Here is a 14543-nt window from a genome sequence, read left to right on the forward strand (position 1 = left end):
CCTCCATTGCAAAAAGCCTCTCCATTCCTGCCGTGACATCATCACCACCAACAAAGCTTATCGTCTTCCCAGCGGACAATTTTTTCTCTCTCCCCAGGGAGGCGAGGAGGACGCCCTGTGCAGGACTTCTTGATGGCAATCCACTGTTGTTGGGGGCCCTTTCCTGGCATCTTCTCCTTCACTTCACGCCTGATATTTCCCACTCCTCTGATCTACACTCCCTACTCGCTCTGCTCAGAGAAAGCCCAGAGGGGCTTGTTCATATTCTCTTCCCTTATTGTGTTCCTTTCTTCTTCTTGATGACACAGAACTACAGCAGCAGTCCCTTGCTGTCTCTCCAGTATCCAGCTAACAGCCAGGGAGCAGGAGAGAACGCATGGTTAACCCCGTTTTATTCTGTCTATTCAAAAGTTTCCCCCCACCCCGAAAATGCTGGAGCATTCACAGCAGATAAGAAATCATTCACACATAGAGAAGAGAAAGTACGTGTGCATTCAACACAAGCACAAGAGTGGGTCATTTCCTGCAAAATGGAGAGTGTGCTACTTAAAAGGAAGAGTGAGGTGCTTATTTTGTGCACTTTGAAGACTACAAAAGCGCTTACAAGAGGATTTCATTCAAAATTTAACCTGCCCATTTTGGTGTTGGTGCTATCTGGATGTTAGACCCTCATGGAGTCTGTTTCCTAACGGTTTGGCCACAAACATTTGGACACAAATTGCCTTCCATGAGTCCAATTTGTAAGGCTCTGTCAGTATATTCCATCTTGCACAAAAGATGGAATATAGTACGGGCCAGTACACCTCTACTGGTGTACATCAGATATTTGATCGAAAGCAATTTATCCCCTACAAGCTGGACTACCCACCAAACTGTTGCTGAAGTCCGGTGGCTTTCCAACATTACTTGGTCACGTTGATGAGTCAGGAACTCAAGCTGTAATCTGTATTATGGAAAGCAGGAAGTGAACAAATGCAACAGTTACTGATTGTAAAAGTACCAGATGGAAGGGTAAGATTTAATAAGCTTTGCGTCTTCCTACTCCTTTTGGACATGTGGAACTGTGAACTGATTATGGGATGCACTCAATTGTAATCTGATGCATGTTCAAATGAAATTAAACCATTACCATTACCATATATGTGTGACAGTCAGAAGGCTAAGCTAATATGTTGACACATTTAATTTAATTTTTTGTGCCACATTAATTATATTGCTATTCAGTCTAATATAAAAATATAAATGATTATAAAATACAACTTACCTAAAATGTTTATTATTATATAAATGCTTAGATAGGCCCCAGCTCACTCTTGACTCTAAACAGTATAAAGAGGAGAAAATGGATGGTTGAATGAATACTTTGTTGAACATCCCTCTAGGTCAGGGGTCCCAAACACGCGGCCCGCAGGCCAAATGTGGCCCGCAGGACACTAGTTTGAGGCCCCCGCCTTGATATGAAAGTTTAATGTTAGTGCGGCCCGCGCAAGTTTGATATGGATGCTGTATGGTATCATGTACCCAGAAAATTATTATGTTTGATTAATGTTCATGTTAAAGGTTAAATAACTGTTAATAGTTATCCTCCCTATCCGTGTGGAAGTGGTAAGTTTTTGGTTATTTAAGTTTAAAAGGAAATAACTTGAAGGCTACTGTTTAGGTCGCTAGCTCTCTAGTTTGCGAGTTAGCATGTGTCTCAAGACCCTGCAGTTGCACAATATGTTGTAAATAAAAAAAGTATAAATGTGACTATGGGCGTGTTTTGTCATGTCTACAGGGCTCTAATCATGCTTTGTTCATTTTAATCTGAAAAAAATAATTTGTCTACCCACCAACTATATGTGGTTTCTTAAGTTTTTATTATTTGCTGTTTTATTGTTATTATTATATTTATTTATTACTGATTGATTTTCTTTATTCTTGATTTGTTTATTTATTTTTCATCTTATTTTCTGTAGAAAAATAAAAAAGGAAGATATTTGGGAACAGTGGAATGTTTTATCAGAGCTTTTCTTGTAGAAAACCAAAAGAAACCAAAGCAAAGTTTATTCATTTTTCCGTTTTTAATAAATGCATTTTTTTGGTTTTTTTTTTTGAAAACCTGATGCGACCCAGTCTCGCCCAGACCCTAGGTTCAGTGGCCCCCAAGTAAATTGAGTTTGAGACCCCTGCTCTAGGTTCTTCTAGGGCAGGGGTCGGCAACCTTTACTATGAAAAGAGCCATTTTACCCAATGCCCACTGAAGAAAAATAGCCTGGAGCCGCAAAACATATAGTATGTTTAAAACAACATTGGAGGGAATTTGGGGGTATCAAAGTAGTTCAGATAAGAAAAGACGAGTTGGAGTACTCTTGCTAGTTTTGGAGATAAACTTACATAAATGTATGTGTAAACTACTGTAAACGTAAAAACAAGTTCCCATGCCGCTGTTTTTAAATTATCTCGAATTTATTTTTTAGATTTGTAGGTAAGTATTACTTGTTTTTCTTCATGTACTGAACTGGATAGCAGTCAGAACTCACTCAGGATGCATTCATGGTCTCAGACAAAGTTGGATTTTTTTAAAACTCATTACAAAAGACGTGCATTTTCCCCACTCGGGTGTTAAAAATATTCAAGCATCGCAAAGGGAGCCACAATAAAGAGTCTGAAGAGCCACATGCGGCTCTGGAGCCGCAGGTTGCTGACCCCTGTTCTAGGGGTATGTTGCTCAAAGTAACATTATCAAGAGAAGAAATAAAAGCTTCTGAGCTGGCTTGGCAGTAAACCATAACCATTTGCAAAAGGAATATTCACTCATGCTCGCGCATATATGTATGTACTATAGTTGAAGATTTACTGGCACGTAAATGATGAAATTTGTCCACAGAAACTGTGCAGCTGCGAATTGACATCGGCGCGGAGTGATTTAAGGGCGCCGTGCCATGCAATATAGCTGTCAAGAGAACAGGTTATCAGTGGTGAGGTACGCCATATAAAAATGTAAATGACGGTGGGGATGGGGGGGTGGGAAGAAATAAGAGCCTTCCTCCATTGCTGCTTCAACATTGACCTTAACTTTTTTCTTTTTTTTGCTCTATTTCTTTCTTTTGACTTCTATCTTTCAGTACTTATATCAAGTATGCGCTCCCTCATCTTTTGTCACCCAAACCACCTCATTTCTCAGTGGCCCCGCCACCCCCCAACACCACTCCCACCCCCTTCCTTTGCACCAACTCTCACTCTGTGTAATTCAATCATCACCAGGAGATGGATATCCATCCCCTAGGAGCGCTTATGCTCTCCATTTCCTAAAGCGCTTGATCAGATTAATTGATTGAACCCCCCAACACAATACATACACACACACACACCACACCACCCCATCGCTGCCAACTGAGGCTGAAATCGGGTTTACATTGATGTTTTTATGAAATGCCATTTTGCTTTGCCCCAGACAGACCTCGTAAAGACACAAAAGGGCAATAGATGAAGCACAAGCCCTGCAATGAGGAAGGGGCTTATGGAGATGGGGGGCCTGCAGACTGTCAGGATTTATAAAGCAGATGAAACAACAAGCAAGAGCACACAGGTGACACAGGAGATCAAGGGGCAATAGGCGATCAATGAAGTGACGGTTGTTTGGGAGAATTTTTGGGGGTAAATGGGGGGGGTCATAACTGTATTGTATTGTATTGTATCATGATTGTATTGTTTGTGTCCGCCAACTCGTCTACTCCTTAATCGTTGGCTACAATAGACTTAAAATTGGCCAAAACAAGCACTCCAACTGTGTTGCCTGTATTATTATTCTTCTGACAAATACCACACTTGTTGGTTATAATCACTTTTTTGACCCCAGAAACCTGACTGACTTGAAATGTTTCACACAGTTCAATATAAAAGACACACAAATTGCCACACTACACACCTTTGACAAGCACGTGTGTAAAATATTGAGATTGGTTGAAAAGCCTGACTGCCAACTAACAATACATCTTTGCAATGACAGGGACTATGGGGTGCCTGCATGTACTGTATTTTTATATATTGTTTGTGTAAAATCCACTCTCTGTGTGGAGTTTCCATGTTCTCCTCGTGCTTGTGTGGGTTTTCTCCGGCAAAAACATGCTAGGTTAATTCGCGATTCCAAATTGTCCATAGGTATGAATGTGAGTGTGAATGGTTGTTTGTCTATATGTGCCCTGTGATTGGTTGGCGGCCAGTCCAGTCCGCCTCTCGCTCAGAGACAGCTGGAATAGACTCTAGCACGCCTGCGACCCTCATGAGGCTAAGCGGTAGAAAATGAATGAATGAATGTGTAAAATAAATTTTCTTATGGGCTGCAAGGCAGTTGAGTGGTTAGCGCGCATACCTCACAGCTAGGAGACCAGGGTTCAATTCCACCCGTGGCCATCTCTGTGTGGAGTTTGCATGTTCTCCCCGTGCATGCGTGGGTTTCCTCCCACATTCCAAAAACATGCTAGGTTAATTGGTGACTCCAAATTGTCCATAGGTATGAATGTGAGTGTGAATGGTTGTTTGTCTATATGTGCTCTGTGATTGGCTGGTGACCAGTCCAGTGTGTACCCCGCCTCTCGCCCAAAGACAGCTGGGATAGGCTCCAGCATCCCCCGCGACTCTCGTGAGGATAAGCGGTAGAAAATGAATGAATGATTGAGTGAATTAACTTTTCTTAGTTCGTTTTTTGACAAATACACCACACGGCAGCACTGCCATGACGAATGAACTGAAATTTCTTTCACAAATTCACTTGGCAAAACACCCCTATAACTTTAGGGTGTTTTGCTTGATAATGGTGAAATTTGGTAGACACCATAAACGGACTGATAAGCACAGGTATGCAAAATTTGAAAAATGTGGCTGCCGACAAGCAGTAGATATTTGCAATGACATGGACTATATGGTGTCTGGATGTATTTGTTTCCTTCTACTTCTCTATCGCTGCACAAGAGTGAGAATTTGTGAAAACATCCATCCTTATTGTGTTTCTTGTGCTACTATTTTTCTGACTAATAAATGACATGGTGGCGCTGTTAAGGAATGACCCCCATGAGGACTAAATCGTCACACAGCTAAATAAATCTATGCTGTTTTGACTGATAAACACAAAATCTGGTGCACATGTTTAGGGACCTGACAAGCACATGTATGTACAATTTCAGCAAGATTGTTGTAAAAACACGGCTACCATCAAGCAAAAGTTCTGTTTAATGTTCATAAAACGTGGAGGGTATCGGTAGTACATGTATGCTAGCATGTCTTCCAAAGCGTTTTGAGCACAACGCATACAAATATCATTTTAAGTCTGAAACTCTTGCAAGTGTATACCAGCACCAGAAGGTGGCACAGGAAGTGGATGCAAGCCTTGCAGGCAACGCAAGACCTTAGCTCATCCATTATAACTGCAAGCCAAGCGGCTGCCATGTCTGCAGATTGTCCCTGTGGCGTTGTCATCTGCTCTCTTCTGTCGCTTTGCTCTCCTTTTCTTGCTCTTTGCCACCAACACAGGACTTGATTACTGTGCTCGCTACTGTCCTATACATTAAAGTAGAGTCCAAATACATACAAACGCACACAAACATCACCTCACTCTTATCTATCCGCTGCACATGTTCCCTTTACGTGTAAAGCTTTTACCTGGGCGCACCATTAGAGCTGAGGCTTTTACCTCTCCAGAGCCAAATTGCCTTTCAGTTACAACCTTTCCTTTTTTCCACAACTCGCCCTTGACATTTAGTTTGCTTGCATTCCTCTGCGTAACTTGTCGACTCACAAGAACTGTGAAACCCACACACGCAGCAGCAGCAGCGGCAGTGGAAAAGCCCAAATATAACATGTTGCAAGAAAGGTATTATTTAATTGATGGTTTTGCTTAATTTGGCAAACCAGCTAATCATAATCAGTTGCACCATGCGACTTTAATTGTAATATGCATACGAAGGAAATGGGAGGGATGAACGAATGACAGCAACCAAGTGTGGCCTTCGGTAAAGTGAGAGACGAAATATTTATGACTTGGTTCAAAGCAAAGCCTGCTGGTTCACAACCTCTCGAATTTGTACAAAGTTTCCACATTTGTCCAATTTTTTTTGGCGCGAACAAATCTCAAGTTAATGTAAAAGCAATGAAATAGTTTTGGCTTCCATTTCAGGTATGTCGACATCCACTACTTCCGTCGTCAGTCGGCCAGCCAGCCAGTCCAAGGGGCGCAGAAATAAACGTATTCCACAGTATTACATTATGAATAAAGTGAAACTTTAAAGTGAAACCCCAGTTAGCATATATGTTGAAAATGTACGCAAAAACTTAGCCTCGGTTTATGTACCTTTCCTGGTTTGTATTTATTTTCCGTAATATATGGTCTCAATCACGTCTTGTCGTGTTATTAATATACTGTTTGTGACATATTTTTATCCCAAAAAGTCATTGCTAGCATTGTGCCCGCATGGAAAGCAGAATCGTAAGTTGTTGTTCCTCAGCTATGTCGCCTGTTGATGATGTCATCAGCGGTTGACTGTTAGTTAGGTCTGCTTTTCTTGTTGAGCACGCCTGCAAATTAACCTACAATGTACAGCCAGAGAAAGTTGAGAAATATATTAAGTTAGCATACTTTTTGGTTTGACGACTGACCGTTTGGAATAGGTTTGAGACGCAAACCAAGGTTCCACAGGATGATGCTTTCATGAAAAATGATGTACATTTGTACTATCTTTCTGACAGGACTATTGTCGCTGCTGTCATATGGGGATTAACGTTTTTTGTATGATTTCCTATTTTATCTTCCTGTCGCATAAAATGGAGAACCATGTGATGGTTCATTGTCATCAATAGAGACAAATTTGCTTCTATCCGCCACTTAGAATCTCTGCCATCTTACTTTTCCACAAGACTTTATTTGCTAGGTGGCTGATCTCTCAGACCCGGATTGATCTGAAGCTGCTCTCTTGAACCAGTGCCTCCAGGGCGGCTCAGTGAAAACACGAAGGAGCCCCCTTTTTTCCATTTACTGCAATTGTAGCTACACATTCAAACCGTTTTCCTGAGCACACAAAAACAGCAAACAGGGACCAGCTCTCTACCTGGAAGGCCACAGAAATAAAAACAATAACCAAAGATGTGTCAAGATATAGAACAAAGAGCCTAATTAGATATGACAGCAGTTTCACACAGAGCATACTGCATTTGCTTAGACCCTTTTGATGAACAAAGCATAAAACAAATCATTTTTTTTTTGACAAACGCATAGATCATTTGAACATTTCACATCAATAATTCATGCCGGCGGAGTTGTGTTTTTGTGGTGTTTCCACGAGAAGACGGACAGCTAACCAGCAAGAGCTCTACTGTATAGCGCCTCTCTTTGAGGTATGTAGGAAAGGAGGTGGGAGAGGGCATCGTTTCTTTGATTCATGCATTGTTTCTAAAATGACTAAATGTCATTACAGCGGTGAAGTTATGGAATGTGCTGGCAGCACAGCGAGAGCTAAAGAAAAGTGGTGATTAGGAGAATGTGTCCATCTATCCATCCATCCATCCATCCTTCTATCCATGCGTCCCACACACGGAGACATTCAGCAGCCTAATGGCTCTATGAAGGCTTGCACTTCGATGCTACATATACAGTGCATATACAGAAATAGATATATAATTATTTGTTGTGTTAGCTTCCTGGCGAGTCCCTGCTGGGGTTGTGTTTGATGGATTCTTTGAGTGGTGCTGTGACACGTGAAGGGGGGCTCTGAGTGAGCTAATCCACACTGCCTCCTGCAGGACTTCGACTCACATTGTATCTCACACAGTGTGGTAATCATCATCACTGTTACAAAATAATCACAAGCGGTACTTTCGTAGCTCCGAATAAGACAACTTAGACAAGCTTATGACAGTAAGAATACCTGATTTTATGCTTGCATTACAGCCTTGTTTAATTAGGCCTCAGTAGCTTTATACTTGATATCAGATGCTGCTTCGTTCCACCATGACCAAAATGCTGACCAAAAAATTGATTTATTTGAGTCGGGGGGAGGGTGTTTGGGGAAAAACTTTAGAAACAAAGTTGTCATCTCTTTCAGCCCATTAAACCTAAATAAAATGATAGGGTATGTAATACTGCATGTGCTCGGACGTCGGAAAAGTCTGTAGTCAAACATAACAAAAACATCATACAAATATGTTACGGCAGCATTTAGCCTTATTTTATTTTAATAAACTTTGTACAGACTAACTATGCAGTTTATTGGTTCTAGATGCCTAATTCGTTCTCGGCATCTCACCACAATAAATTAATTTCCATGAAGTAGGATTCAATATTAATAAATAGAATATTTTTGTAGTTTGTAGAACAGAAAACTTGTTTGAGTTTATTAATATGTTTTTTATCATTAGAGCCCCGTCTTCAGACTCCTATTATTATTTGTTTACACAACATTTCGCAACACTAATGTGCAGTAGGGTTGCACAGCGGTCGAGTGGTTAGCGCACAGACCTCACAGCTAGGAGACAAGGGTTCAATTCCACACTCGGCCATCTCTGTGTGGAGTTTGCATGTTCTCCCCGTGCATGCATGGGTTTTCTCCGGGTACTCCGGTTTCCTCCCACATTCCAAAAGACAGCTGGGATAGGCTCCAGCACTGCCTGTGACCCTCGTGAGGATAAGCAGTAGAAAATGAACGAATAATGTGCAGTACAAGAAGTACTATGGTATCACTGCAGGGACATAAGAGACGATGGCCGCTCGTAGCTAGTTAGCCTGTATACTGTAGCTTAGACGTGTACTTAAATGGTGGAAAATGGTCACAGACAAATGGAGTACTGTTTAAGGGTATTTGCATGTACCCATCAAAAACCCTTCTCATTCCACTTTGTCATTTATGTATTATTATGATATTATTGTGTTGTTGTTGTAATGCTCTGACACGGGTGACGTTGTTTATTTATGTTAGGCCAAGAGTATGCAGACACTTTAAATAACACACCGGCCTGATTTTTTTCTAAGGCAGATCAGAGCGTGCCTAATCAGTGATGTGCATCTGTTACTAATCATATTGTGACAAAGTGAATGAGTTAGAACTCATCACTTGTATTATTGTATTCAGGATTTCATTGATTGTGGAGTTATGTCATTGATAGTAGTGCTGTATTAATCCGAGCTAAATTGGGATTCGAACAGGTGTACAGAGTTCGTCTTACCTGGGGATACTTTCCAAGGGAGTCACCTGCAGGAATGTTTGGGGAGGAGCCGCCATGAGTCTCTGGGTTTTATAGGTTTGGTGATGTCATTAGTGACATCATCAGACCATACCATACTGGGGATGGGGGGAGGGTGTTGTAAGGTTGGATGGGTATTTAATCTTGGGTTCGGGTAGGGAAATATGTGTATAGGTTAATGTTTTATGGAGAGTTGTAGTAGCAGTGGGGTCGCATCAGATGAAGGTGTTGAAATCCACTTTTAATAGTTTCATGATTTGATGTTTTTGTAGACTAACCTATGGACGAAAGTGGGACATTCTGGGCAGATTGGGGGTCCTATAAGAGAAGCAGCTGGGGATGTGTGATGAGGCGGCTGCAGTACTAGATTTCAGTGATGTGAGCGGATACCTTTTTTTTTGTTGTTCTGGGAAGTCAAGTCATTCTTTTTTTTCCAATTTATTATTTTTTTTATTTTTAGTGTTTTCCATAAGTTTCTCTGCCAAGCTAAATACATGTGCCTAGACTGGGCGAACTGCAAGTTTGTCTACTGAATTGTTTGGCCTTCGGGCACCACATTACGACACATATCATTTATACATGACCAAACTGCTGTTAAATACAGAAACTGCCTACTCAATCAAATTTTCCTCCCATGGTTTTGGGGTCCCCCTCGCACATATAGTGCATTCCCACATTCGGTGCCACTGTTTGAGGTGATGTATGTATTGTAAACAATGTATGGGTCACTTGAAAATACATGAAAGTGTTTATCCACCTTAAGATGGGACTTTCCTAAGCAAGTAGTTGAGAAGATATTTACCAAAAAGTGGCCACCCTACCTTCCAAGCAATACGATTGCCTTTGGTGTCATGCTCCAGTGCCATCGGGAACTCCCCACGTTCGTAGAACTTCCGAAACATAGTTGGTCTGTAGGGACGCTCCAGAAAAGCCCCCGCTTGCGGCGGACCAGCCACCTGTTCGGAAAACACAAAACAGAGAAATACAAGCAGAATGAACCACACAAACACACAGCGTGTGAGGGGGTTGTTTTATGGAATTAGAAGTGACTCGCACGGCCAGAATAGAATCACTCCCACAGCTCTTTCTTTTGAGTAATACAGGGGTGGGCTGCGTGTGCATGCTGCTGAGAGGCGGAACACTGGTAGTGCATGTTTGTATGCGTGTGTGTTCGCCATGTAGCCGGAGGCATTGCCAGAGGCATTGTTAGCATCATCTTTTCTCTGCCTCTATTGCTGGATATGTGCTATTACAGTGTCACTGAAACACAATGTAGACTAACATCACCTCTGCCACACAGCGTCTGCTGCTGACTGAATTTCCCCTTGTCCATCTTTTGCAGATTAAACGCTTTGCTTTAATAATATACAACAGTCAGGGAAACTATATTTATTTAAAAAAAATGTACTGCCCATGACTGGCAAACTAAAATAACCTTAAAAGGTCCTGGCTTATCCTATTTTGCAACATACAGTTGCGGTCAAAAGTTTACATACGCTTGTAAAGAACATAATGTCAAGGCTCTCTTGAGCTTCCTGTTATTTCTACAACAATTTTTCTCTGATAGAGTGATTGGTGCAGATACTTCTTTGTCACAAAAAATATTCATGCAATTTGGTTCTTTTATGACTTTATTATAGGTTAACAGAAAAAAAATATATGGGTCAAAAATATACATACAGCAATGCTAATATTTGGTTAATGTCCAGTGGACATTTTCACTTCAATTAACCGCTTTTTGTAGCCATCCACAAGCTTCTGGTTGAATCTTTGACCTCTCGTCTTCACATAATTGTGACAGTTCTGTTAAATTTGTTGGCTATCCGACATGGATTGGTTTCTTCAGCATAGTCCACATGTTCTCAATGGGGTTTAAGTCAGGACTTTGAGAAGGCCATTCTAAAACCTTAATTGTAGCCCAGTTTTGCAATTCCGTTACCATTTTTGATGTATGTTTGGGGTCATTGTCCTGTTGGAACACCCAACTGCAACCTTCGGGCGGATGATCTTGAAGAATTTGAAGGTAATCCTCCTTCTTCATCATCCCATTTAATCTCTGTAAAGCACCAGTTCCATTGGCAGTTAAAACAGCCCCACATTATAGTACTACCACCACCGTGCTTGATGGTAAGCATGGTAGGTGTTCTTGGGGTTGAAGGCCTCACCTTTTCTCCTCCAAACATATTGTTGGAATTGTTGGGCATTGTGGCCAAACAGCTGGATTTTGTTTCATCCGACCACAGAACATTGCTCCAGAAGGTCTTGAGTTTGTCCATGCTATCAGCAGCAAACGTCAGTCGAGCTTTAAGGTGATGCTTTTGGAGCACGGACGGCAGCCTCTTAGTCCATGGCGATGCAAAACACGCTTGACATTTGCGTTTCAGCAGCCTCTAATTCTAGGCAGATCTGCTTTTTGATGGTTCTCGGTTGACTCTTCACTTTCCTGACCAATTTTCTCTTTTCAGCAAATGATAGCTTGCATTTTCTTCTTGATGGTGGCAGTGACAAAACAGTGCCATGCACTTTATACTTACAAACAACTGTTTGTAGTGTTGCCTTTAAAAAAACTCCAAGTGACTTTCCCGACTTGTTCAAGTAAACGATTCACTTTTTCAGATCCTTACTGAGCTCCTTTTGACTTTCCAGTGTAGCGTTTGTGGGTGTTTACATCCAATGAGCCATATTTAAATGGTCTCAGTGAAGTCACTGGCTGTAGTCAGTAATCACTGTAATCACTAACAAGAAGTTAAGAGGCCATGTCATGAAAATTATTTCGTTTCCACAACTTTCTAGATCATCAAAATTGCTAATTCGTGTTGCTTTTGACACAGCAGATTTGGTCAGTTTTCTGTTAACCTATAATTAAGTCATAAAAGTAGTTTATGATAATTCATGATTTTTTTGACAAAGAAGTATATGTTCCAATCATTCTATCAGAGAAAAACTCAAGAGAGCCATGACATTATGTTCTTTACAAGTGTATGTAAACTTTTGACTACGACTGTAAATGTCACAGGTTCCACAAGTGTCCATCCATCCATCCATTTTCTACACCACTTATCCTCACTGGGGCTGAGGGTATGTTGGAGCCTATCCCAGCTGTCTTTGGGCGAGAGGCAGGGGACATCCTGGACTGGTCGCCAGGTTCCACAAGTGTATTGGTCTAAATCTAGCCTTGATGCTGGAATTTACAGTTTAATAGTGTTTTTAGTAAGCCCTACTGGGAATACATTGTTTTGCTAATGAGTTGTGTTTATCCACACGTGTCACCAAAAAGCGCTATTGTGGACAGTTGTCCCTCACAATATTGCGGTTCAATTACCCCCCCACATTGCCTTTTTTTCATAAAAGAAATTAAACCTTGTTTTCCCTATGATGTATTATTTGTCATATCATATTGAAATACAGTGATATGTAGTATTATTGTGACTAGGTAGCAGTAATGACATTAAACATTCAGACATTATCTTACATTACATTACCTTAACACTGCATGAGGTTATGAAGGCAGCCCTGTCCGACATGATAGAGTGAAAAAAAAGTTGTCCTCCATGTGGAAGTAGTTTTTGGTGGAATAAATTTGAGGCTAGAACTGGCTAGAAGCTAGCAACCGCTTCTGAATGCCTTATATTTGAATTTTAGTTCATTTTTTGCTTGTAAAATGGTTAATCAAGGCAAAAATCTGATTAAATATGCATATTTTTTATTAATAATACACCTAAGTCAACCACAAAACAGTGGTGATTCATAAAATAATGTATTTTTGATAGGATGTGAAAAAAAAACTGCAAAATTTGAAGCCCAACGTGGCAAGGGACATTCCTGTGTTTCTCTGCTTTATGTTATGCTATCCTCAAGTATTGGCTGTGGGTTGCATAATCCAATCTATATTTAAAAAATAATGTAACTAAGAGAGACCTCCACGATGATGAAAGCTACTGTAGATCAAGCTTGACATTGCAAAGAAAGAGTCAGCTATTGCAGAAGTGGTGGCGCAATGCACGAGTTGCGTTAAAAAAAGGTTGTATGGCACCGTGGGATTGGAGTTTAATCATTTTCACTTCTTGATGGAGACGACTGGGAAATACTGAAAAAAAAATGGATGCATTAAAATGGACAGGCTTGAAAAGGTTAGGTGGGAATAACTCCAGATATGCATGTCTAAAATTGAATACTAAGCAACAACTGCCAACCATTTCTTCGTAACAAACCTTTTTTTAAGCCATTTTGAATTTTCATTTAAATCCCTTATCTCTCTGAAAGACAACGCACCAGGAATTGCGTCATTGTTTTTTTGTTTGTTTCATTCAGACTTCCATTTACTGAGCCAGGTATGACAACTGTAAGGTGAAAAGCTGCAGCAGTGACAAAGCCCTCACGTCCAGGTAGCTACAATAGCATTGAGGCGTGCTGCATAGAGAAGCTAAAAATAGCTCCGACTGGGCAGCCATTGGATAGAACGAAAGAGAGAGAGAGAGAGAGAATGAACCCAGACTGCACTGACTGGCTGAGTGGCTTTTATGGTCAGGAATGATGACGCTGCAGTCAATTCCATGGCCTGTGCTCATGGCTGAGGAATTACAAGCTGCACCAGATATTTTACTTTTTTTTTTCTTTTTCGGGAAGTGCCGATCGGCAAAGGAATGGAACGATATTTTCCTCCCTGACATATCTGCACACAAACCATGCAGGCTCCCATTGTAGCCAAATATGAATTGCAATTCTTGAGTAACACCTCAAAAAAAGATGTCTTTATGCTAGATTACCGCTAAATACTATCATCCATTGATCCCTTTTACCTCAGTTTCGATCTGAATGGCAACAAACAAAAAAGCAATTACGTTTCATCTAATTCCATCTACTTGACATGGTAAGCCACGCCCCAACTTGGCCTCGATGCAAGTAGACCATAACTAACTGAAAAGTCATGTGTAACCTTTGGATTTGTACTTTTGTACTATTTTTACTCATTGGGTAAGTGTAGCGGCTGCACGGCAGCCGAGTGGTTAGCGCACAGACCTCACAGCTAGGAGACCAGGGTTCAATTCCACCCCCGGCCATCTCTGTGTGGATTTTGCATGTTCTCCCCGTGCATGCGTGGGTTTTCTCCGTGTACTCCGGTTTCCTCCCACATTCCAAAAACATGCTAGGACTCCAAATTGTCCATAGGTATGAATGTGAGTGTGAATGGTTGTGCCTGTGATTGGCTGGCGACCAGTCTCGCCCGAAGACAGCTGGGATAGGCTCCAGCACCCCCGCGACGCTCTTGAGGAAAAGCGGTAGAAAATGAATGAATGGGTAAGTGTAGCCTTGGTTATCTAATTAGTTAATTA

The 14543-nt window shown here is 41.2% G+C and overlaps 1 protein-coding gene across 2 annotated transcripts in view; it reads right to left on the reverse strand.

Moving 5' to 3' along the window:
* The window catches only part of pacrg (PARK2 co-regulated), a 195237-nt gene that overhangs the window by 156506 nt on the left and 24188 nt on the right, over positions 1 to 14543 (reverse strand). For both annotated transcript variants that reach the window (XR_013629774.1, XM_058090713.2), the window contains exon 2: positions 10032 to 10166. Coding sequence is in view for 1 of the 2 variants with exons in the window: in XM_058090713.2 (XP_057946696.2) it covers positions 10032 to 10166 (135 nt within the window). In the remaining variant the exon portion in view is untranslated. The remainder of the gene's footprint in view (positions 1 to 10031; positions 10167 to 14543) is intronic.

Source organism: Doryrhamphus excisus, linkage group LG14 (assembly GCF_037039965.1).
Source record: "Doryrhamphus excisus strain RoL-2023G ecotype Guam linkage group LG14, RoL_Dexc_Guam_v1.1, whole genome shotgun sequence".
Lineage (NCBI taxonomy): Eukaryota > Metazoa > Chordata > Actinopteri > Syngnathiformes > Syngnathidae > Doryrhamphus > Doryrhamphus excisus.